The 26576-nt window shown below is 32.5% G+C and overlaps 1 protein-coding gene across 3 annotated transcripts in view; it reads right to left on the bottom strand.

Annotated features, from left to right (window-relative positions):
- TRPM7 (transient receptor potential cation channel subfamily M member 7) overlaps positions 1-26576 on the bottom strand; it is a 105606-nt gene that overhangs the window by 55971 nt on the left and 23059 nt on the right. For all 3 annotated transcript variants that reach the window (XM_079129875.1, XM_079129874.1, XM_079129876.1), the window contains exons 3-12: positions 24537-24575; positions 19771-19969; positions 16467-16680; positions 13781-13905; positions 12859-13030; positions 11667-11841; positions 10255-10378; positions 8466-8538; positions 6181-6281; positions 1968-2102 (exon numbers count right to left, since the gene is read on the bottom strand). In XM_079129875.1, coding sequence (XP_078986001.1) covers positions 1968-2102; positions 6181-6281; positions 8466-8538; positions 10255-10378; positions 11667-11841; positions 12859-13030; positions 13781-13905; positions 16467-16680; positions 19771-19969; positions 24537-24575 — 1357 coding nt within the window. The remainder of the gene's footprint in view (positions 1-1967; positions 2103-6180; positions 6282-8465; positions 8539-10254; positions 10379-11666; positions 11842-12858; positions 13031-13780; positions 13906-16466; positions 16681-19770; positions 19970-24536; positions 24576-26576) is intronic.

Consider the following 26576-nt stretch of genomic DNA (forward strand, 5'->3'; position numbering starts at 1 on the left):
TATATAATCACAAAGAAATAAACCTAATACTTTGTGTGTGTGTGCGTGTGTGTGGTACTGGAGACATTCTGAACCAGGGGTACTCTACCACTGAGCTATACACCAGTCTTTTCCTATCACTGAACTACACTCCAGTTACTTCTATTTTATTTTTGAGACAGGATGTTGCTAATTTGCCAAGGATATACTTTAAGACATGAGATCTTAAAAGGTATATAGAAATGCCTGAGGTCTCTTACACTTCTTTGGGAGACCTATAAGATAAAAACTACTTTTATAATCATATTAAGATTGTACATGCATTGTTTTTTCACTCTCAGTCTTTCAATGTTCAGTGGAGTTTTTCAGAGACTTTTTGATGTGTGATATCATAAGACTAAATTCAGAAGCAAATGTGAGAATCCAAAATGCTTTTATGAGGTCAAGCACCAAAGAGGTTTGTAAAAATGTAAAATTGTTTTCTCACTAATTTTTTTGTTTTCTTTAAAAATAAGTTATTGGTTAGAGGTGTTGCTCTGTGGCAGAATTTGTGCTTAGCATGCATGAGGCCTTGAGTTCAATCCCTAGACACACACACATAATAATTTTATTTTAACATGTATCAAGTTTATTACTATTACTTTAATACAAATTGAGAAATGTTCTAAAAATCGGTTTTACATTCTAATACGGTATTCCAATATATATATAAATAAAACCCAGACACTATTAAATGGGTGGGGGAATGGGTGGAAATAAAGTTATAAACCCTACTCAGAGACAATTTACAATCTATAGGAGAAGACATCATTTTTCTTAACTATGTTAGTAGGGTTGGCTAGTACTGGCATGGTATTTGAACTAAATTTTTAAACAATGACTAAAATTCTAATAAATCAGTAGAGGAAAACAGATCAGCACTATGTAAACAGCAAATGCTTTCTTAAAAAGTTTGTTTTTTTTTTTTTTTTTTTTTAAGAAAATAGTACGTAGACAATATAGTTGAAACACTGGGTATTTGGAGGTGGAAGCAGGGAAGGGTTGAGGTGGGGGAAAAGATTGAGAAAGATAGCTAGGGCAAAGTGAAAAGATTTTTGAAAATCAAGATAAAGGTATGAGCACTATTATGTACATATACAATCATCAAAAGTTTACCAACTGCAGAAGAAGGATATAATAAATAAAATGTCATAATAAAAATAAAGAACCGATTTAAGAAAAGATTAGACAAAGAGATAAAGAACTGTAGTAGTAGATTAGTGAAGTAGTAGATTAGTGTACTAGTGGTAGTGAAATTGACTGGCAATTGATTGAGTTGTACAAAGATACTAGGAATGAAAAAGAAAGAAATGGGTGGAAACTAATGAATGAATGTAAATGGTTTTGCAGAGAAGTCTTATGAAGGTAGGATTTGGTCAAAGCTTATTTAGCTCAGTTAAATTCATATTGGTACCACAGAAAATCACTAAGAGGGTAAATTTGAAATGAAATGAGAAAGGCTTTGTAACAAGATAACCAGTTTTTAGGAGCCTTTTAAAGAAAAATGAAAAACAGTAAGCTAAAAGGGGGACATAAAGATACGTATGAATTTATATATGGACATATATATGAAAAACCCATGAATGTAAAAACCAGAAAGAGGAGTAAGTATTTAATTTCTCCATTAGTCAAAGGAGTCAAAAGAAACAATCAGCATTGAAGCAGTTATCCTCTAGTCTTTAAAAAGAATAAGAGAAGAAAAAGGAAATAAAACTGTAAAATCTGCATTACTTTCATATGTGGCTGTGGTGATAGGAAAGGGTTCTTAAAACAGGAAAAGTGTTTCAGATTCTCACGCAACCAATTCATACTAAGAGTGGCTGTATTTTTTTCATATAACCAGCAAGATATTAAAAGCTTTATGGACATGTACAGGTAAAATGACATTTCCCAAAGTTAATAAAACAGTCATATGTAATTCATAACAAAGAATTTTATCACAGACTTACAGTGTTGTAAAGTTCTTCCAGTCTCGGAATGGTGAGGAATTTATGCATGCTTACTCCATTTTCAATAAGAAGTTTTACAAATGCAACCCTATCCATTACAAGAGCATCAAGCATAGCTTGTTCCAAGGATCCAACCTGAGAGAGTATCAAAATTAATAAACATATTTCACATATACTAATTATCAGACTTCTTAAATTTAAGTCCTTAGGATTTATACTTATTTGTTTTCAAACAGTTTTAAACACGATTGTGGATACAAAATAGTCAAAGGCAAGGACATAAAGTATTTAATGAATAAATAAAAAAAGACTTCCCTTGAAGAAAAAAAGACTTCTTCCAAAGAGTATTCCATAAAAGCTATTTCTGTAAGAGATCAAGTGTTACATGGGGAAAAAGAACCACAAAACACATTATCAATTAAATCTAGGGGGAAATGCCTTAGAGCAACAGTGCTCAATGTTTAGGAAGGTTTTGGATGAATCATTTCTGTACATGGGTGCCATTACTAACTTTTAAGGGGAGAGCCAAGGGACACCAGAAATCATGTGACATGATGAACAATGTCAAACAAATAGGAACTGTGCAAATCACAAAACTTTCTATTGCCCTGTTAGATGCTCATGAGTGAAAAATTAGAACTTCTATTTTATATATGAACGAATATTCTGTCTTGATTTATTTACAATAGCTCAAAAACACAAGTCAGACAAGATTGTATTTATCCTTCTTCATAATTTTAACAGAAATTATTCACCGTTAGGGAAAAATCACATTGCTTGACAGCAACACGACCCATGTCATTTCAGTTTAATACAGATCTATACCAGTTAGCACTTCAGCTGTTACTTACAAATTTCTTAGCCTATTTTATAAACTTTTCAATAGGCTTCCCAATTAAATACTAACACATAATAGAGGAACATCAAATATAGAAATTTTATTGAATATCATTAATAAAAGTTTTAATATCTGTTATAAATGCTTCTTTATATTTTTAGTACTAGGGCAATATATGATGATAAGTCTGTGACAAAATCAGTTTCAAAATCATTGTTTCTTTACCTGTTATTTTTAAATCATATTCTGATTTTGTCTTCACAGGTTTACCACACAATTACACAACTTCTATATAGAAGCTTGTATTTTTCTTTCTTTCCCCAGGCTATCTTTGATTTCCATGACTTAGCAAAGGATAGGTCTCTACAATCTTTTTCAGTATATTCTGATCAAATGAGTGCTAATGATGAAAATTCATGATGGAAAGTATAGTTTCTGTGATCTTTTTCACTACTTGGTTCTAACATGGAAATATTTTTTATTATCCTCAAAAATATGACCTAATCAATTTATAAGAATACTTCAATTTTCTCTACATAACAGCCCATAATTTACTGTGGCATGTTATTCCTATTGCATGTTATTCCTATTTTATTTAGTATTAGTTCCTCTTTCTCTTGTCACATATAAAATTATTGATTTGTTACTACTTTCTCTAGCATTATTATTTAAAATTACTCTAGTGCCCACTTGGTTCTCTCTGCTCTTTCCTTGTCCTATTCCTACAAGGGATACTTTTGCGTTCCCCAGTGGTACTTAATAACAACAACAACTGCATTACTTCATATGCATAATTATAACACTGACACTGATTCTGTTATAATAAGGGCAAGCATATGACTTATTTCTTTAAAATGCTATCATTCTCGAACATTTCTATACTGATTTTTTTTTTATTATAAATCACTTTTCTCTGACTTATTATAATCAGGGCATTATACTGGTTTTTAAAAAAATTATTTAGTATTTATGAAATTCCATTTTGGTATAATACAAGAGGCCTAATAAAATTCTTGTTTTTATTCTTACTGGTAGGGCTGGGTACTAAATCCAGGGACCCACACATGCTAAACAGGCACTCTATCCGTAAGCTATATCCTTAACCCCTAAAAATTGTTTTTAAAAAAGAAGCATTCTACCTAGTTGGGCTTACCACCACTATCCTAGAACAACATCAAAGCATGCCTAAATTTTCACATCTGAGGGAAAAAAGATGCACTAAAAAAAAAAAAAATCTATCTGTTTGTAAGCAGCAGTTCTTCATTTACTCAGTGCAAACCAAATGATAAAAAGTTAAACTGACATGCAAACTCTTTCAAGCAAGGAGCACAAAATAAAATACATCTAACATTATGTATGAAAGACAAAAGGCTTCATCCAATCCTTGATATGCAAGGAGACAACTTTGAGTTTTACCACAAGAGATTAATATCAATTTCTTTCTCTACAGTCCTCCAAGGGAGAAAGTGACTAGTTTTTTTTTTTTTATTACAATACAGAAAATATATTCGTATAGTTTTTTAAAAAGAATCAAACATCACAAAATAGTATAAAACAAACCTTTTCCTCTGCTAGCCCTCATCTCTCCAGCCATATTCCATTAAGTTTTAAAATACTAAGGGGCTGAGCTTATAGCTCAGTGGTAAAGCACTTGCCTAGTATGCTTGAAGTCCCGAGTTTGATCCCCAGTACCACAAAAAAAAAAAAAAATTAAAAGATAACATGACAATACATGTAGATAGGCACAAATGTTTGTGTACTCATAAAGAGAATTTGCCACAATTACAATCATACAATGCATACTTTTCTATAATTTGCTGTTTCTATTTATGTAGATGAAAAATATCTAACTTATCCTTTCTATTATAAAGGCTGGTGATACTCCAAGGTACAGATGAACATTTAATTTACATGGCCTCCTAAGGACTCAGACAAGTAAGAAGAATTTGTCAAGTGCTCACTACTTTACAAGGTTGTGTACATAGCAGTTAATAAAACTGAAAGATACGCTTGCCCTCATAAAATTTTCTTTCTAGGAGTAAAAAGATAAATCATAAATAAATAGGTAGCTAATTTATATGGGTTGTCAGATGGTAATAAATACTAGAGGGTAAAACAAAAAGCAAGGAAGAACACACAAAATGCTGACATATGGGGATACTACTAAAACAGAATAGGCAGAGAAAGTTTAACTGGAGACATCTGGTTAAAGTCCAAACGGAGAAAATGAAAAAAATGAAAGACAAAAGGAGATGAGGAAATAAAGTAGGTGGATAGCTAGGGGATAATGTTCCAGAGAGAAGAACAAGAACAAAACTTAGAGATATGAGTATGCTTAATATGTTCAAAAACAATACCAAGAAGGTCAAAAAGGCTACAAAAGAGACCAAAAGGAATAGTGGTAGTATGTAAGAGAAGTAGTAATAGAACAGATGATACAAAGTTTTGTAGGTCTTCATATAGGCTCTGAACTCTGAGTAAATGTGAACTGATACATCTTGTCTGTAAAATGATAGGATGAATAAGAGCAGGAAAATCAAAAGGGATACTACTGAAATAAAAGAAAGATGATAAGAGATTCATTGAGGATGATAAACATGGATAGTCTGAAAGTATATATATTTAGATTTACAGATGGAATTAGATTATAGTATATGAGAAAGAAAAAAGTGAAAGATTACACTGAAGTTTCTCATTTCAGAAGCTGCAAATTTGTTGTTTCCATTTAGTTGAATGGGGAGACTGGAAGGAGCAGGTGTAAGCATCCAAAGAAATACTATAATGAGTTATCTTGTACATACAATAAGAGTTCCAAGACTCCTTCAACTCTAGAATTTTTAGAGATCTACATACCCCATAAAAAGCAAGATTATCAAGAGGCAAATAGAACTTTCATAACCTAAATGGATCTGGATATTGTAAAAATATTCAGCTAAAGGAATTTTGCACTGTGGCAAAAGGTAAAATGTGAAGTTAGGTCACAGTTTCATCAAACATTTTGTTATTACAGTTGTTCCTTATTGTCTGTGGGGAATTGGTTCCCTGTGGCTACTGAAATTCACGGACAATTTAGGTAAAATTACATGGTGAATATTTGCATATACTATACAAATATTCTCCTATATACTTTATCTCTAGATTACTTATACCTAAGGTAATGTAAATATTATGCAAATAATTATTATACTATATTGTTTAGGAAATAATGACAAGGAAAAAAAGTGCGTATGTGTTCAGTACAGATGCCATCACTGTAGGACTAACTACATAATACAAAACCTATGGTTAGTTGAATCCCTAGTTATGGAACCTATGGATACAGAGAACCTATAGTACTGGGTTTAATTATATTGTGTATATAGATTATTTACATACCAGCCACTGCTGTCCATAAACAAACACATGATTTTTGGCAATGTCAACTCTATCCCATGCCAATGTAAGGATAAGCTGGTCAAATGCAGATGCATTCGTACCTAATTGAATAAAGAAAATAGTTCGCAAGTTTATCTCCATTAATATGTTAACACTTAGGAATAGCTCCCTACCACCCTTTAATTAACTTACACATCTGTTGTCAGACATTGTTCAGAAATACCCTGTGTCAGAGAGTAAGTAACCTCAGGATGGAGGCTTTTATTTTCCAACTATAGAAACTACACAGCCTCATTTGTTGTATATAATTCAGAATGCAAAAAGATGAGAAAATGTTGATGATCTACCTCTATCACAGTCAGTACTGGCTGTTAAGATTCTCAAAAAACATCCTTTCATGTTCTTTTCTGTACATATATAAGGGCATTCATATTCTTTTATTTATTTGAAAATGGGATATTATACAAAGTGTTCAGTAGTCTGTTTTGTTTACCTTACTATGTATGACAACTTAATTTTTCTCAACAGTATACACAGATCTACTTTATATATATATTAATTTATTTTAAAGTTGAACCACAATTTATTCAAAAAATATTCTAGTGGATATTCAGGTTATTTTGAATGTTTACCAAATATATTTTGGTACATGTTTGATTATTTAAATAGGATGATTTTCTAGGAATCAAATTGCGGGACACAAGATAGATATGTTAAGGGTTTTTATATACTTCCCAAATATTTTTCAGAAGGCATATATCATCAACAAAGAGCATAAAATTTACATTCTTCTTCTATACTATAATGCTGACCATCTTTCCTCCAAGTATTTAAATTCTTTTTTTAATGTAATTTTTATTTTTTATAGACTGCATTTTTATTCATTGTACACAAATGGGGTACATCATTTTGTTTCTATAGTTGTACATGATGTAGATTCATACCATTCGTGTAATCATACAGGTACATAGGGTAATGATGTCTGTCTCATTCCACCATTTTTCATACCCCACTCCTTCTCATTTCCCTCTACGTAATCTAAAGTTCCTCCATTCTTCTCTCACTTCCCACCTCCCCACCACCATTATATATCATCATCCACTTATCAGGGAAAACAAGTATTTGAATTCTTCCTCAAGTATCATTTACATCAATTTGGACCCATTTTTCCCATAAGGTATTCATCTTTTTCGTAATAATTTTTTTGGGGGGTGGGTACCAGGGATTGAACTCAGGAGCACTTGACCACTGAGTCACATCCCCAGCCCTATTTTGTATTTTATTTAGAGACTGGGTCTCATTGAGTTGCTTAGCACCTTGCCGTTGCTGAGGTTGACCCTGAACTCATGATCCTCCTGTCTCAGCCTCCTGAACTGCTGGGATTACAGGTGGGCGCCACTGTGCCCAGTTCTTAATAATTTTTAACAGCTCTTTGAGATTCCTCCACTTTAATATTTGTTTCCTTATTTATAAAATGAGAAATATAAAAGGAAATATACCCCTTGGGTACAGTATACTGTAGGGATAAAATGAAATAAGTAAACCACTGAAGCATAGTGGTCAGCATACAGAAAGTATATGGCAAATACTACATGTAGATGGGGCTCTCTTTTTACCTTAATTTTATTTTTACATCATTCCACTTACTCATCTTTCATGGTTTCTAGTTTTCCTGTCACGATCTTTTGATCCCAAGATGATATACATTTAATTATAGTATTTTTTTAAATGCTTGATGTACTGGCAATTTGTTGTGGTCCAATATTTGGAAAATTCTTATGAAAAATAAAGTATCCTCTTTCTCTACTCCTATCACATCACTGCATACTTTGATTTGAGGTACCTAGATTGAACACCATTTTAGTTTCTAATGTTTGAAAAAAATTTTCACTGCAATGTCACTATATCAGCTGGAGGTATTTAGTGAGATACTGAGAGAAAAACAATGTGCTTGTGTATCCATCCTTCAGTCCTATATGATATCACTATAAAAACAGCATGCTTGAGAATTCTACTTTAATATCTATCAACTAAATTTCTTACTACCTTTAAATACTTATTTTAATGGGATAATTAAAATGAATCTGCAGGCATAAACCTTGCTATAAACTTAATTTGCTATGAACTTAAATAATTCTACAAGATGAAAACAAACGCTAACTTACTGCCAACAAAAACCAACATTGTGTCTTTCACAAAAAAAAGAACCAAATTTAAAAAGTCCTATCTTATATAAATAGGCCATACTTTAAAGACACTACAGATAAAAGTTTTAAAAGTCTTACCTTTTAGTAGTGCAGTAAGTATTGCTACATCTATATCCTGATGTTCCTCTGATCCAATGTGGAACACAGTGATCTATTTAAATATTAATTCATAATATTATGTCTTTATATTTTTAAAGCTAACATATCATAAAACAAAGTAATTTTAAAAACTATTGGGGTGGGAGTGAGAGGTAGGAAGATATGTACGTAGGTATTTGAGGGGAGGAGTCCAGAAAACATCAATCAACTCCCTGCCCCGAAAAAAAAACCCAAAATTAAGACTATCAGTTATTATTTACCAATAATATAATAGCAAGTATGCTCAGAATATTTGGTTTCATACCATACTCACATTTTTTTGACCTATCTTATGTTGGCTATCAGAACAAGCAACTTACAGGGCGAGTCTATAGATTGCTTATAAAACTAAGTCCTGCTATTTGTTACACTTACTCATTCAAGTAATACATGTGTTCTTGAATGAGGGATATTTGCTTAGTTCAATTTATTTTTTAAGTATATATTTTAGTTGTAAATGGACACAATACTTTCATTTATTTTTATGTGGTTCTGAGGACCGAACCCAGTGGCCCACACATGCTAGGCAAGCATTCTACTACTGAGCCACAACCCCTGCCCCACTTTAATTCTTTTATTGAAAATGCCTATAAATTTCTTGAACTGTAATACCATGTTATCTAATAACGTTTTTCATGAAATAGAAGATTATTATAGCCCAAATACAAATTTTTCAAATGACTTCATTTCAGCATATAAAACTTGCAATGGAAGCAGACAGCAAATCAAATGTTATCATCTATTTATAGACTACTCAAAATTTCTATCTCTGAAAACTTAAAACTCATGATTAAAACTAAGCAGTACTGATATTTTAACATACTACTTTTAAGCACTCCCTCAGAATAAAATTGCCTAAATTTTTTTTTCACATATCGTAATAGAAAAGCCATCAACATGTCTTTACATTTCTCTCTCTACATATGTATACCTTTATTTTATTTATTTATATGCGGTGCTGAGAATCAAACCCAGTGCCTCACACACGCTAGGCAAGTACACTACCACTGTGCTACAAGCCCAGCCTCCTCCTTACAGTTCTTTATTGATACTGGACATAACCTGTTAAGATCCAGTTAGGAAACTTTTCCTAAAAGAGAAATGTAAATATAGTGTTTCAATACCATATAAAAAACCATAATCCTTCTTTATCACTATGTAGTTTGAAAAGACCAATAAATGAATGACATTTTACATGGTTAAAAATCCAAAGGCTGGGGCAGGGGACATAGCTCAGTTGGTAGAGTGCTTGCCTTGCAAGCACTCAGCCCTGGGTTCAATCCTCAGCACCGCAAAAAAAAAAAAAAAAAGAACAAAAAACCAAAGGCTGAACGTTTTCTCTGATATGCAGATGCTGATCCACAGTGGGGAGAGGTGGCAGAGGAGGGAAGAATGAAGGATCTCTGGATTGTGCAAAGAGGAGTGAGGGAAGGGGTGAGACAGTGGGGATGAGAAGAAAAGTCGAATGAGACATGTATGATTACACTACTGGTGTGACTCAGCACCACGTACAGCCAGAGGAATGAGAAATTATATTTCATTTGTGTACAATGTATTAAATTCAAACTGTCACGTATTAGAACAAATTTTAAAAATTAAAATATAAAAATTTTTTTAAAAATTTTAAGATTTAAACATTTTAAATCTGAATTAGAAGCAAAAGTATCTCCCCAATTTAGAATGTACTTTGGAAGAAACAAAAAGTCTTACTCTGCTGAAATCTACTTACAAGCTCTTTTTTTTTCATGCACTCCATCAGTGTTTGAAATAAATGAACTGCTTCACTCTGGCCAAAGTTAAATGTTTTCTTGATGGTTGAAATGATATCAACCTCTGCTGCATCAAGAAGATTTCTAGTATAAGAGGAAATATAACAATTTACTAATTTCATATTCCATTATTTATGAGATTAAAATGAAGTACAGGTAGGTCCACATGAGACTTTTGGTGATATTCTATTACTATTAAATATTTTATATTGGGCAGAATTATTTTCTCCTTCACTATGACTTTAGGGAAAAAAAAAAAGAATGAAGTTATTTTTATCTTTGAATTAGCGTGTGTGTGCATACACACACTTTCTTGGGAGATCCCAGTAATTAAACCCAGAGGCACTTAATTACTGAGCCACATTCCCAGTCTTTAGGGCCTCACTAAGTTGCTGAGGCTGCCTTTGAACTTGGATCTTTCTGTGTTCAGCCTTCCAAGCTGTGCAGATTATAGGTGTGCATCACTGCCTATAGTATAGTTTATAATTTTTTTTAATAAAGTATATGCTGCAATCAGTGTTAGAGTTATAAGATACTATGTGAAGATAAATTTAAAATATTATGGTGTATAAAGCAATATTTTGCCAAGATGTCTTGAATGTATTTACACTTTTCTTTCTATGAGCAGTGTATATAGCTCATAGAAATGAGCTCATAGAAAATATATAGCTTATACAGCTCAAATACAGAAAACATAAAAATATGAAAATTCATAGCAAAAATCTCCTTTCCACTGTCTTTCATCTTCCCAATTCCATCTCAGCCCTTTACTCTTACTATTAATTACTATTAGCGTGTATGACTTTCTACATACACAAATGTAGAAGAGCTCTTTCTACATACACAAATAATTAGCACCTCTTTTCTCTACATAAGAGTGGCACAATTTATATACTGCTTTATATCTTCTTTTTTCCAGGCAGACATTTTGTTAATCTTCATAAATCTAGCAAAAAGTACATCTTTATTCAGCAATAAACTACATATTTTGTAAATATGCCACAATTTACTTATCTAGTCTTTTTCTGATGGATGGTGTACTTTGTTTCAATCTTTTACTCTTACAAATCCCATAATTAAAAAAAATTTACATATATATTTTTATCATAGCTGAACATCTGTAGAAACAATACCCAGAAATGAAACTATTGGATATGTGCTTCTGTAGCAAACCACTTTCTTCTATGAATACAGATAAACCATGTTTTACTTCATTCCAATAATGTATGAGCAGGTTATTTCCTCAAGCCTCAACAAAATGTATTAAACCTCAGATTTTCATATTCATTAACCACTCAAAGTAACCCAATACACTAAAGACCACAAGACTCTTCAATCAGGTTATTAAAATTTGCTATACTAATATACTTACCCTCCTTCTTCTGTTTGTTTATGAATATAGGCTAGCAAATCTGCAGCTCTGCCCGTTCCTTCACATACAACTACAGGAACAGGGGGACTTTCCTGAAGGTATTCTAGAACTGTGAGTATAACATTTGGCCCACCCTCAAATATCAGGGCCACCACAGGGACACCTTGGCCAATTCCTAAAAGAGTAAAAGTTTAATTAGAAAACTAGATAAAATTCAGTAATTTTATCTTGTTTTTTAAAATATAAAGTTAAATGTCAGGACATAAGTTCTTGTCAGACTGTGTTGACTTGACTTTACTCAATGTAATATCTGTCTCACATAAAGTATTACTTTGTCACTACCTGGAAAGTGTTCTAAAAGACAAAAATCAGAAAATCTAATATATCATTTGGTATACATTAATATAGAAATCAGTAAGTCAGAATTATTTAAGTGAAACTGATAAAATTCTGATTTCAAGAGTAAAAGAAAAAATTTAGTTAGTGAAGACCAATTTTTGTTTTTACAACATGCAGTGTGGTGAGAAAATACAAAATATTGGTTAACTGTGAATTATACATTTCTAATTTTTATAAATGTTCTGCCTCCACCATAATCTTAATGCACAATTCTGTAATTTTGTATTTCTATTTCATTTTGTCATAGAGTTCACCTTTGTGTCCTAGGGTAACAAAATTTCTTCTATTTGTAATAAAACCTAGATGTTGAACCAGAAAGTTCAGCCATGATTGGAAAGGAAAATTAGACCCAAGAATAACAATTTTTAAGACACATTTACCAAAGAGTGATATCTACTCAATTTAAACTTTAAATATGCTTATTCTTACTTTATAACAAAGTGGCTTTATTCCTTTTTACTTTTCAATCTTGAATTACAAAGCTATGTATTGGAATATATAAGACATTAAGAATACTTGTAAATTCCTTGGGCAGCAATGACAAACAATAGCTATAAAGCTTCTAATGAATCTTTCTGTCTTTGGCCATGAAGCCTGAGTGCCCTGTTTGGCCTGAGACACCTTATCCTAGGTCTTATAATTTTGTCTAAGATCACCCACTCTTGGTTGTTTTGTAGATTATCTTGCTATATAAGGAAAAGGGCACTTCCACATTCAACTTTTCTAGAACATTACTGGTTCTTAATACAGCTCAGAATAATTTCAATGATAACAAATTTGTGAATTCCCTTACTAGCATGAATTCTTTGCTGATTAATAGTTTTTTCAAGTTCTCTTCTTAGTCTGACTTCTGCCCCATACTTTCCAACAGTGCCATCATCCACCAGTATGAAATGGGAATGGAGATTATTCAGAACATTCAATTTGCTCAGGGGGTTCAATAAGGTTTGATAAGGAGCAACCACCTAAACAATAGCAAACATAAGAGTTAGTGGGCAGGATTAAATGTAATAGAATGTAAAATAAAATGTGAAATAATCTATAAAGCGTTAAAATTCTATTTTACATTAAGAAATAGAGAGTGATACAGAACATGAGTTATTAAGCAGTTGAAGACTAATCAATAACAAGTTGAACCACATAATTACATCTTATTCCTTATTGCAAAATTATGTATTTCATTATCACATGCAAAAGGAGAAACAGTAAATAAGTAAATATATAGTGCTAAGAAACTACTATGAGATTAAGTGAGTAAACTGCAATATATAAAGAATATTTTTAAATAAAGCAATAAAATGTTACATTGTTATTTTTCTAGCCATAAAGTAGATATTTAAAATTGATATTAGAAACTTAATAACACTTGAAAATGACTCCTTTTCAATAGTTTTAATAAGATTCACATCTTTAGCCTACAGAAATAAAACACTAGTATTTGATTCCTCCTATGAGTACCAAGATTAATTCTTAATGTCATATAGTCATTAAAAATGTAATTAAAAAAACTGGCATGATATGGAAAGCATTTATCATTTATATTTATCAATGTATTTTCAAAAAGATCAGAAGAAAACCACAGGAAAATGCTTTTTAAAACTTCATTTGAAAAATCTGGTATCATCATGAATATTTTAAGTTGATTTGCTCCATTTTTGCTATAATTCTGTTTATATGTAAGTGCAAACATGAGAAATTGTAAAAACCATTCTTACATCTTTCCCAACAAGATCATTTCTGTTTTCTATCACACCCCATGGAGCTATTCCAATAGTGCATATCTTTCGAGATGATCTGGAAGCATGTTCTTTGAGGGCATCGCCAACATGTTTTGCCACACCTGTTCATGCAAAATTTGTTTTAGTTCAAAGTTTTTATCAGGCTCAGAACAATCCTGTGCTTAGTTTTTAACATTACAATTTGTAGTGTATTTCTTTACACATGAGATATAAGGCAATGACATCCAAAGCCAAGCTTTCAAAGGAATAATCTGACCAAAATGGAATAAGAAAACAAATCACAACATCAAATCACTACAACTGCCTAAAACACATGTAAACTACATTCTATCATGCTCCTATAAGGCCCGGTCCTTTCTTAGACTTCTAAGTAATTTAATTTTTTGTTTCTCTATACATCATGTAAAATAAATTAAGAATATGACTCAATGGCACAGAACCATAAGCACAACACACACACATACAACAACAAAAAGTTGTCAAACTGAATCAAGAACAAGGGGGAAACGTAGGAAAAAAACAACTCTGAAGAATATATACAGTAGTTCCCCCTTACCTGTGGGGGTACATGGTACAAAGACCCCCAGTGGATGTTGGAAACTGTGTAGTACAGAACCCTATATGCAAGTATTGTGATAATAGTACATCTGATGGACAATCAATGTGATAAATAAGATGGCTACCAATGACTAATGAGGTAGGTAATTTATCAAATATGGATATGCTGGACAAAGAGATGACTTAATCCCAGTCAACATGGAGTGAGATGGCATAACATTTCACCATGCTACTCAGACCAGTACACAATTTAAAACTTATAAATTGTTTATTTCTGAAATTTTCCACTTAATATTTTCAGACCATGCACTGTTAAATAGAAGTAACCAAAAACATGGATAGGAGGCACTATTGTAATTTCTCATTACAACTTATTATGGGATGAATTGTGTCCCCCAAAATTCACATGTTGAAACTCTAATCCTGACACCTCAAAAATGTGGCTCTATTTAGGGACAAGACACTTAAAGAGGTGATTAAGTTAAAGTGAGGCCTTTAGAGTAGACTCTGATCCAACTGACTGGTGTCCATATAAGAGGAAATTTAAGCACAAAGAGACCCCAGGAATGCCTATACACAGAGAAAAGACACAGCAAGAAGGTGGCCACCTGCAAGTCAAGGAGTGAGGTCTTGCAGTCAGCCAAACCTGCTGACACCTTAATCTTGACTTGGTCTCCAGAATCATGAGAAAGTAAATATCTGCTGTTTAAATCACCCAGTTTGTGGTATTTTGTTTTGGCACCTCTGACAATATATCACTACACCAGATCTTCTCCCTCATCTGGATTAAGAAAACGGCATCTTCATTGCTCCCTTGCTCACTCAAAGTCTATTTTCAAAACATTATCCATTATCTTTGTTCTTGTCAACACTCTACTTAAATCCTTCCTTTCTCACTTAGAGTAAAAGCAAAAGTTCTTTTAATAGCCCAGGAGGTCTCAGATAATGATCTATTAGCCCTGCTGTTCAACATGCTTCCCTGATGCCACATACAAACAACTTCTGACATCATCATCTAGCACTCCTTGTTTATTTCCCTCAAACTACCCAAGCTTTCTTACTCTTTTTGTAATACATTATTAATTCCCTCACTTTTACAGGCCCTGTCCCATGCCTTTCTTGCATTTTGCTCCCTCATATTCTTCATCCTTCCATCTCTCCTCATTTCTCACCTCATCAAATTCTCCATAAGTATGTACAAAATTTTATTATAATCCCTTATCAATCATCCTTAACCCTCCTCTTTATTCCATGCACTTGCAGAGCACTTATCATCATCCAACATACTATACATTACTGATTTATCTCTTTGTTGTCTTCATCTCTCCCACTATGCAGAAGGTAACTATCCTGTCTGTTTTGTGGAATGACATAAACTCAGCAGCCCAAAAGATGTCTGACAGATAATGAGGCTCTAAAACTAGTTGCTGATATGAATACATTAGATGTTTTCAAACTGATGTAAATCATTATGTTTTACTTTAAACATTGAAATTAATTTGCACTCCTTATAGTCAAGCTGTATACATAACAGGAAAGACTTGGAATGAAAGGTGGTAACATATCAAAAATTAGTATAGGAAAGCTACTTTTTACCACTGCTGAGGCAATGAACTGCCATTCTTCTACCAATTTACCAGTTGTCAGAAAATGATAAAAATTAATGCTATGTACTAGGGTCAGCAAATATTTTTTAAAGGGTCAAACAGTAAACATTTTAGACTTTGCAGGGCATTTGCCAGTCTTTGCCATAGCAATTAGCCTCTGCTATTACAGCAAAAACAAAACAAAACAAACATACAGCCAAATATAAAACAAATAAATGAGTGTATTTGTGCTCAGATAAACTTTACTCACAAAAACAAGGATTGGGCTGGCTTTGGCACATGAGCTGTAGTTTGCCAATTCCTGCTCGAAAGTGTATTATTTTTTTAAAGCCTAAATGACAACCAAACAGATTCAGTTATTTTTATCCAGGAATTGTAGACTATTTAACAGAAGAACTGAACATATTTATACTTGGTATTTGCTATTATTTCAAATACCTAATTGATATTATGAAAAATCTCCAAATTAAATAGAATTGATGTAATCATGATATTACCTGTATTTACCCCTCCAGTTAAAATCCAGGCTCCAGTTGTAACTGCAGCTTTAATAAGACCTTTTCCAAGCAACTGCTTGATTCGTGGATGTAGCTCAAATTTCTGCATGCCCCCGTGAACAGAGATAACAAGTTTGGGTAATTCCATTTGCCATTCTTTAAGCAGAAGTTGAAGAATGATTTCAGGTTTGGTGTCATACGATAGCCTCACATACTAAAATAAAAAATATTTTAAAGAGACAAAATAGTTGAATAGGTTCACAGTTTTCATAATGCAACATTATCTCGCTTTAGGAAAAAATTACTTGAATCAGATTATGTAAAAAGAGATTTTACAGGCTATTTTCAATATGTTTACATTCACAGGAATAAACAACGGCAACCAATTTTAGCTCTAAGATCAATGTTAGATCTTATAGAAGCAGTGAAACTATCTTATAAACATCTTTAAGACACAAATGTTACTTTGTATTCAATTAACAATCCAATTTACAATTCTATTTGCAGTATTACCTTCTTTTAGTATGAATACTCAGTGAGAAAGAAGTATTAAGACTGGATAAGATGATGGGAAAAGGGGAAAAAAAGAATTATATTAACAGAGGGACTGGGGTTGTGGCTCAGTGGTAAAGCACTTGCCTAATACATGTGAGGCACTAGGTTCAATCCTCAGCACCACATCAAAAAAATAAATAAAATAAAGGTATTGTGTCCATCTACAACTGAAAATTTTTTTAAAAACAGAGGGGTTGAGGTTGTAGCTCAGTGGTAAAATACTTGCCTCATACAATGTATAAGGCACTGAGGTTTGATCCTCAGTCCCACGTAAATAAATAAAATGAATAAAGGCATTCATTTGTCTATAACTAAAAATATTTTTAAAAGACTAAAATATTAGAAATAAATTTTTTTAATTAAAAAGTATTTTAAAAAGAGGCTTTAGTCAAAGACTGCTACTATTAAAGACAAACACTGAATTATCTGTTTGAAAACTGTCGATGATCTGTAGACCATTTATAACAGAATTGTGAATATGCTATAAATCTTAAAAGGTATTTTAAATACAGATGATTTTCCCCCTTCACTGGAAGTAACTGGATATGACTGAGTTGAGAAGTAATCAGAGAATCTTAAAGGGGCTGGGTATGTAGCTCAGTATAAAGTATGTACAGGCCCTGGGTTTGATCTGTGGCACCATATTTAAAAAACAAAAACAGACTGCTTCACAGTTATACGTCTGAAAAATCATCCTGTTCAAAAAGTAATAAAAGGGATGGGGGTGTAGATCAGCAGTAGAGCATTTGGCTAGCATGTGTAAGGCTATGGGTTCAATCAACAGCATAACAAAATAATAATAATTACAACAATAGAAAATAAGTTATCACATCTATGAAACACTTCCTCTGTTTTGAAAATTTTAAGTAACATCATAAAACACTTGCAACAACCACTTTAATTCATTCTCTGTCCAAAGCACGTGCATGAATTAATTCATAAGAAACCTGAAATAGTCAAATATTGGAAGATACAATTTTTTAGACATGTCTAAGAAAGGGTCTCTACAAAACAATATACCGCTTGCTCCTTTACAGAGAAGAAACAGCTGCTCATGGTAGCACACACCTGTAATCCCAGCAACTTGGGAGGCTGAGACAGGATTGAAAGGTCAAAGGCAGCCTCAGCAATTTAGTGATACAGCAACTTAGCAAGATCCTATCTCAAATTTTTTTAAAAAGGGTTGGGATATAGCTCAGTAGTAAAGCGCCCCTGGATTCAATTTCCAGAACAAAAAAGAGAGAAGAGGTGGGAGAACACAACAGAAAATTTCTGTAACAACAAACAAAGTCAAAATATCAGAATTCTACACAACTAAGTAGAAGATTTAAGTACCTTAAGAATATTTTGTAAACAGTTTGTTCTATACTGTCTTTTTGCATTAGTTTTATTTAACTCATTATTACACTTGAATATATAAAGTAGTCTTTGGAAACAGTCTAAAGTTATATTAAAAATTTATAAAAAGACTTCGTTAGGAATAAATGAGGAATTTCATATCCAGTAATGATGAATTAGGTTGTTTTTATATGGTACCAGGGATTGAACCCAGAGTACTCTAGCCACTGAGCTATATTTCCAGTCCTTTTTGTTTTGAGACAAGGTGTCGCTAAATTGCAGAGGCTGGCCTCAAACTTGTGATTCTCCTGCCTCAGCCTCCAGAGTCACTGGGATTACATGTGTGCAACAACACTATGACCAGCTTGACTAGGCTTTTTTGAACTACTCTACTTCTGGCAACTATAGAAACTAGAAAAATGGTAAATAAAATCTGTTTAAGGAATCAGGGAGTTACAAAGGCAATGAAAACTTTTGGGATTGATTCAGGAGAAAAAGAAAAGTTGTACAGAATGAGCCCACCATTTGGCAGTGCTTTTCTCATCAAGGGGAGAAGGCAGGCAGAAGAATGGAAAGGTTATAATGTTTAAATCTAAATGATGAATAATTATGTTGCACAGGTTTAAAATATACAGAATTAAAATTCCGACCAATAAAAGCACAAAAATCACAGGGGAAGCAAATACAGTTACAAATATTCTAGAAGTTCTTGCTTTGTAGAAGTGGTAAAAGTACTAACTCATGATAAAAGTACTAACTCGGGATAGATAACAAGTTAAAAATGCATTTTATACCATTTATTATAAATTACAGAACAGAAAAAGAACATGAATAACATACCAACAAAAAAAGGAAAGAAATAATTTTTAAAAACACTTAATCCAAAAGAATACAAGAAAGAAAAGGGACAAAGAAAGAAAACGAACAAATAGGTAATCAATATGATTCTAAACTTAAATATAAAACAGATTAAATTTTTAAAAACTATATACTGCTAAAAAGACATATCTTTCATTTGCTTAGTTTTTGAGACAGCATCTTGGTATGCTTCCCAGCTGATCTTAAAACTTGTGAATTCAAGTGATACACTGCCTTGGCCTCTGCAGAGCAGGTAGAACTAAAGGCTTGCCACCACCATGCTCACAAAAGACACCTATTAACATAAGAAAAGGTTAAAAGTGAGGGGGGAAAAAAAAAGAAGGTTTAGCTATCCTTTCAGAAAAAGGAAATTTCATTAAGAAAAATGACAAGAAATAAAGACATTTATAATTGATAAGAGGTTCAATCCACCGAAGATCTGAGACTAACTTTCCATCTTGGTACTATATAAACTGTTAGATAATAAATGCTTATTCTTTAGATAACAAGATAAATGAAGTTAAAAAAGAAAAAAATCAAGTATGTGACCTACCTTAGCTCTGTAGGAATGAGAACCCCCTTGAAAATTGATGACTCCATAAGCATCCGTTGGGCTCTGTTCTGTATGCTTTTCCACAGACCATTCTTCTATTGCCTGATTAAAATGGTCACCCAATTTCACATCTGAGTATTTCATGGCAAGACTTGCAGTGAAACAAGCATGTTGCTTGACCAAGCGACCACAAAAACACCTAAAGGGGAAAAGTGATATTATAGAGACTTTTTTAAAAATTGAAGTCAATGAGTGAACTAATGAAGAGGAAGAAAAGTTTGACTTTTTGATTTTAGAATATTGGTAAATGAATATCTTCATCACAGCACTGAGGTAGCCAAATAAATACATTAGAATATGATGATTATGATATTATAACCTAAATTTAGTGTAGGGCATTCTAAAAAAGATGGTATAGCTATACTGTTAACCTAAATTTAGTGTAGGGCATTCTAAAAAGATGGTATGGCTATACTGCAGAAAGTTTCAGCAACAGTATGAAATGAACCACTAATAGAAAAATGTGAATGAATCTGAAAATCATGCTGAGTGATAGATAGAGGTTGGGTATCGAAGATACATATTTGTATAATTCCATGTGTACAGAATTCAAGAAAATGCAAATTAATCTATATAGTGACCAAAAGGGGATCAATGGTTGCCTGAGGTCAGGGGCATAAAGAGGGACAGAACTCTATCCAGAACATCATGTGGGACCATGATGCAAGAAGCAAGAGTCTAATGAAGTCAGGTAGTCTCTCACTAATTTGATAAAATCTTAAAATCAGAGTTTGAGGAAATCATGGCAGGTAGAGTTTGTAGTGTAAAAAACAAAACAAAACAAAAAGGGAAAAAGTCACAGGGAAAGTTCCAAATATCTGCAGAGGGGTCTTTCTTATTAGAAAAAACTACCCAAGGCAAAGGTAAGAACCACTAGACAGCAGAAGGCCAAACAATTCCTTAAGCTCTGTCCTTAATGAAGGACAGAGAACCATTTGGGTTCCCATCAAACAAAATTATCTTATAATACATACAGCCTAAGATAGGGTTTTCAGAAAAGTTTTGTCTAATTAGGACTAAATGAGACCTAGACAGCATACTTCTTAACAGGAAAATTTTTAAGTATTTTGAAACTAATGACACACTTAACTTGACAAAGTGTAAAAGCAAGATCTGAAAGGATCAAAATAATCCAAAATAACCTAACTATGTGCTAAAATAAGTCTAGAAGTCCCTAATGGAATATAATAAAATCCAGAACCCAACAACATAAAATTCATAATGTGAAGCACCCATTAAAAATTCCCAGGCATGCAAAAGGCAAGAAAATATAAATTAACAAAAAAACAATCTCACTAAATAAAGACCAGACAGTATATAGCCAAAAAAAAAAATTGTGGTATATAAAGTTTAAATCAGAGAATATCTGAAAGCAATAGTCATCTAAATTCTACCTTAAAAATAAAAAGAACAAAGTAAACAGAAGGGAAAGAAATAATAAAAAGACAATGAAATATAAAAGAGAGAAAAACCAATGAAGGAAAACCAGTAAAACAAAAAGTCCATTACTAAAAAGACCAATACAATTATCAAAATAAAATCAGAGAGATGAAGCAAAAAAATTAAATAGGGAATTAATTTACTTTTGTTTTGAGACAGGGTCTTGCTATGTTGCCTAGGAACTAGTTTTGAATTAATCATTACTAAACTTACAAAGAAAACTCAAGACCAAAAGGCTTCACTGGTGAATTTAATAAAACATTTAAGAGAAAATAATCTCAATTCTACATACACTCTTCTATAAAATATAACAGGAAATATTCACTAATTCCATTTCATGAGATGAGACTCATCCCAGTTTAAAAAAACAAAAACAAAGTATTGTAAGAAAAAACTACAAAACTCATTAGGATAAACACAAAAATTTGCTAACCAAATATTAGTAAATGGAATCCTGCATTATATCAAAAGAATAATCAATTTCAAGTGAGGTTCATAATGGGAATATAAGGTTGCTCCAAAATTCCTAAAACCACTTATCAACAGAGTAATGGAGAAAAACCTCTCAATCATACCAATAGATTTAGAAGGTGTCAGATGAAATTTAACATGCTCCTTCTAGTTATAGACATTTTAGGAAACTGAGGACACTTCACTTCAACACAGTTTAGATCTTATCAATGAGTACTGTGATTCACTCTAGCTATTACCAAATCTAATGGGTTGTCTTGAGAACTCACAACACAAATGTGGACAAAATATATGAGAAAACAGCTTTCAGGCACTGAACAAGAGGAACCACGAAACCCTATCTGAAATGAGGGTAAAACCTGACGTAACCCCCCATGACTACCTAGGCTAGGGGTAATTTCTCAACAATTGGATATATAAAGGTGCTCAGAGAGAAAATGGCAATATGACTGAGCTAGGCAAGAAAACAAAAATAGTTGGCATTTGTAGCAAGGTACCTGAGAAGAGGGATTCCAGAGGATATTAAAAAAAACTCAAATGGAGATTCACAATGGGTCCTTGGCCATGGTCTAATGTGTCAGACAAGATTCTGTAATGCCTAGCAGAAATTATCTTCTGTGGGTCTCAGAATGGGGTCATAAAGATTTGAGAGACATTGCACTTTTAGTACAGAGTAAAAAGAGACCATCAAGCACCTTAAGCATTCAGATGAAACCCCAAAAAGGCTATACCTTACAAGTAAGGTCCACATTCTAGGATGAAGTTCAAAATAGGAATAGAACTGCCTTAACAAGAAAATCAAACCTCAAACCGAAGAACAGCCAATAATTCAATCATCTGTCAGATCGAAATCGAAGACCCTTTAAGGATAACATAACCTAGAACTCCTAGAGGAGATCTTCTATAATGTCTAACCTATAATAAAAATGACTAGATATACGAAAAAGCAAGAAAACATGGTCCATTATCAAGAAAAAAAGAATTAAATCAATAGAAAGAGACCCTAACTGATACAGATGTTGGAATTAATAAAAAATTGAATACAGGTTTATAAATAAATATATTTGAGAACTTACAGGAATAGAAGGTCATAACGTGGGTTGAGGTAGTATATCTCAGCAGTGAAATGGAAACTTTAAAAAAGAAATAAATTCTAAAACAAATATACAGTATGAAATGAAAAGTTTGCAGCATACTGGCAATTGTAGAAATAAGGGTTTATAAGCACAGATCAACAAATTATCCAATTTGATAAGCAGAAAAAAAATGAATTACAATAAAACCAAATCACAGCAACCTGTGGAAATATCTGGAGTTCCAGAGAACTAGTCCAGAGAGAGGGAAAAAAAAAAAAAAATTGGGTAGCAAAGTATTTTAAGAACAATTTTAAGTATTTTCACCTTCTCGATTAGGTGAAAATTTTGAACTTACAGATATTTCTGTACACAGAGTAAGTACAAAGAGAATTATTCTTAGGTCCATCATAGACATGTTACTGTGCATGAAGCAACAAAAAAAATGTGTATTAAAAAAACAAAAAAAATCTTTCAAGTAGCCAAGAGAAAAAAATTACAAACTGGGAACAATTACACGAGTGACTGCATCTCACCAGAAACAAGAGCCATAAAGATAAAATGACATCCTGTTAAGTGCTGCAATGAGGAAACTCGACTCAGAAATTTATATCCAGTGAAAATGTCCTCTAAATATGAAAGTAAAATATTTTCAGATATATCTGTACTTAACAAATGCTAAAAGAAGTTCTTCAACCTGAAGAGACATAAGGCTGATGGAACTTCATCTAGATGAATACCACTGGAGGCAATAAAAATAAGAGCAAATGTAAAAGACTGTCAGTTGTTTTCTGTTGACTTCATTGACTGGAAAACAAATTCAATGTACCTAAAATAAACTCATTCTATAGTCTTGTTTCTAGCCTACCAGAGACATAAAATCTTCTTCCTCTACTAAACAACATTACCATTTACTCAACTGCCTAACTTACATTCAAAAATTCTATTGCATTTACTTAATTTGTGAATCCCTTCAAATGTATCTACTTCCCTTTATAATCAGAGCAACTATCTTAATTCAGGGTCTTTTTTTTTAGTTGTATATGGACACAATGATTTTATTTTTATGTGGTGCTGAGGATGGAACCCAGTGCCTCACACACACTAGGCAAGCACTCTACCACCAAGCTACAGCCTCAGCCTCCAGGTTGTCATTTTTTTTGCCATAATTATTCCAAAACTTTCAGAACTGGCCTTTTCCCCTTATCCAATCTCCTCAAACTTGCCAACTACTGGAAGGGACAGAGGGAAAGAAGGAAAAAATCTAGCATATTACTCACCTTTATAATACTCTTCTAATGCAAAATCAAAAGCATATGAGATAGTATACATAAAACTTAAATAACTTGGCCCCTACCTATTCTCCAGGCTTAGATCTCTCCAATCTCCATTTTACATTCTTCAGTCTCCTGAAAGAACTAAGATGTCCTTAACTGTCAGGCCTTCACAAGATCTGTTCTTTCTGCCAAAAACCCCTTTCTTTCATTCTTTGTCCAACTAACTCACACTCAACTAACTTTAGAACTCTGCACAGGTAGCTCTATTTGAGTTTTAAACAGCAGTGCCTGATCCTTCACCTCAAGTCTGGATAAAGCATCCTTCAAATATAACAGGATGCAAGTTTTATCACACTGTATTCTAACTATTCTAATATATTAGTATATTCTAACTAGTATTTCTAATATATTAGTTTTGTTTATTTTTCAATTACGTTAAACTTACCTCACAAGTTGTTGACAAATTTGACATCCTGGAAGGCATCTACAAAACATAAAGGTAAATAATTCACAATCTCATGGAAAACTTTTTAAATTTTAAACCAAACTATATAAATTACAAAAAAGAAACAAAGGTATATATTTAATTTTCAGTAGGTAACATAGATCATGTGTACCTTGATTTGTATGTAAGTTAACATTTTAAATTCACACAACTTCCTTATTTTAAATACAATCAGTTCTGACACAAAATCTAGAAAGCATAAATTAAAATTAAAAACAAAATTAAAATTAAAAACAAAGTAGTGATCTCCAAGATAAGTAATAAACCTGACAGGCTTACCAGCATGTACCTTAAAGAAGGGAAGAGAATATATAAATATTGCATGGACATGCAAAGACTATTTCTGGAGAATATTTCAAAGGAATGGATACCAGATTACTTTGGTAAGGAGAATTTACAGCTAAAGCATAGTAGTGGAAAGGAAACTGTCACTTAAAACATTTGGCTCCTTGTAAACTTTTGAATCAGGAGCATAAACTATCTAGTAATATAAAATTAATTTGAAATTCCTACTAGTATAGAAAGAACTGACCAGCTAATTAAGTTTGCAAGTTATGTCTCATATGGATAATTTCAGCTGAAGACACTTATTAACAGCTTGAGGGGTTTTTTGGTGCTACTGGGGATTAAACCCAGGAATGCTCTACCTCTGAGCTACAGTTCCAGCCCTTTTTTAAATTTTGAGACAGGGTCTTGCTAAATTTGTCCAGGCTGGCCTCAAACTTGTGATCCTGCCTTAGCCTACCAAGCACCTTGTGGTAGCATATACCACCACACCTGGCTATGAGGTTTCTTTAACACCTGTCAAGTGTTTTTATTATCTGTACTGCAAAGTGAAATAAATTATAGAAAATAAGCTCCTTACTGATAATACAATCTATTTTTTGAAATAAAGAAAAATTACAACTTTTTCAGTTTTATTTGAAAACTGGCACACTGACCTAACGAGACTTAAGTTCTAACCATGTGAATTGCTGATGTAATATTAACATATATCTTTAATAAGCAGTACAAAATCAGAATCATACATTCTAATGATTGGAAAGACATTAGGGTTATCTAAGGAGTTAATCAGGGATTGGGGATATAGCTCAGTTCATAGAGTGCTGGCATGTCAAGCAAAAGGCCCTGGGTTCAATCCCCAGCACCACCAAAAAAAAGTTAATCAAAATATTTCAATAATTTACTTTAAAATAGAAGGACATTTAAAGAACGTACTTAACAGTAATCAAATAAATGCAAATTCAAAACTACAATACTATTGTAATTAATGTTGATTAAAAACAAACAAAATTTCAAGGCCAGTCTGGACAACAAAGTGATATTCTATCTTCTTTATTAAAAAGGAGGGATGAGGGGAGAAAAGGAAAAAAATTTTAACAAGTACTCTGTTTTCAACTTAGCACCTTTTCTTAAAGATGACAGAATATGTTACCTTAGTCAGACATTCCTACTTGCTACCAGTAATAATGTATACTAGTTTAATCCTTTAAGAAAGTATTTGAAATTACATAAACTAAGGGAGGTGAGACATTAAATATAAAAAGAAAGTTCCATCCACAAAAATCTTCATTGTGGCCTAATGTTAATTTATAAAGGCCACAAACTGAAAACAACTCAAATGACTTGTAGATATAAGTATATAAACTATGGAAAATACACTAATAGAATATTAACTATCATTTTAGTAAAATACCTGTAATATAAAAAAATTAAACATTATGTTTAAAACCAGATATATTTTATATAGATAGAATGAAGCAATATTTTAAAACAAACACTAAGTACTGAGAAAAAATTAAAAACAAATGGCTGTCTTGATGTACTGAAACAGTATAGGGTCAACTTACTGCTCCTCAAGTTTTCAAAAACTTATGTACATTACTCTTACAATAGAAATGTGTTCATTTTAAGTAAAAAAGTCATTCAAAATTAGGATCTTAACTCCTAAAATAAAGAGAAATGTTGAATCCAAATGGC

Source organism: Sciurus vulgaris (genome assembly GCF_902686455.1).
Source record: "Sciurus vulgaris genome assembly, chromosome: 2".
In the NCBI taxonomy this organism is placed as follows: Eukaryota; Metazoa; Chordata; class Mammalia; order Rodentia; family Sciuridae; genus Sciurus; species Sciurus vulgaris.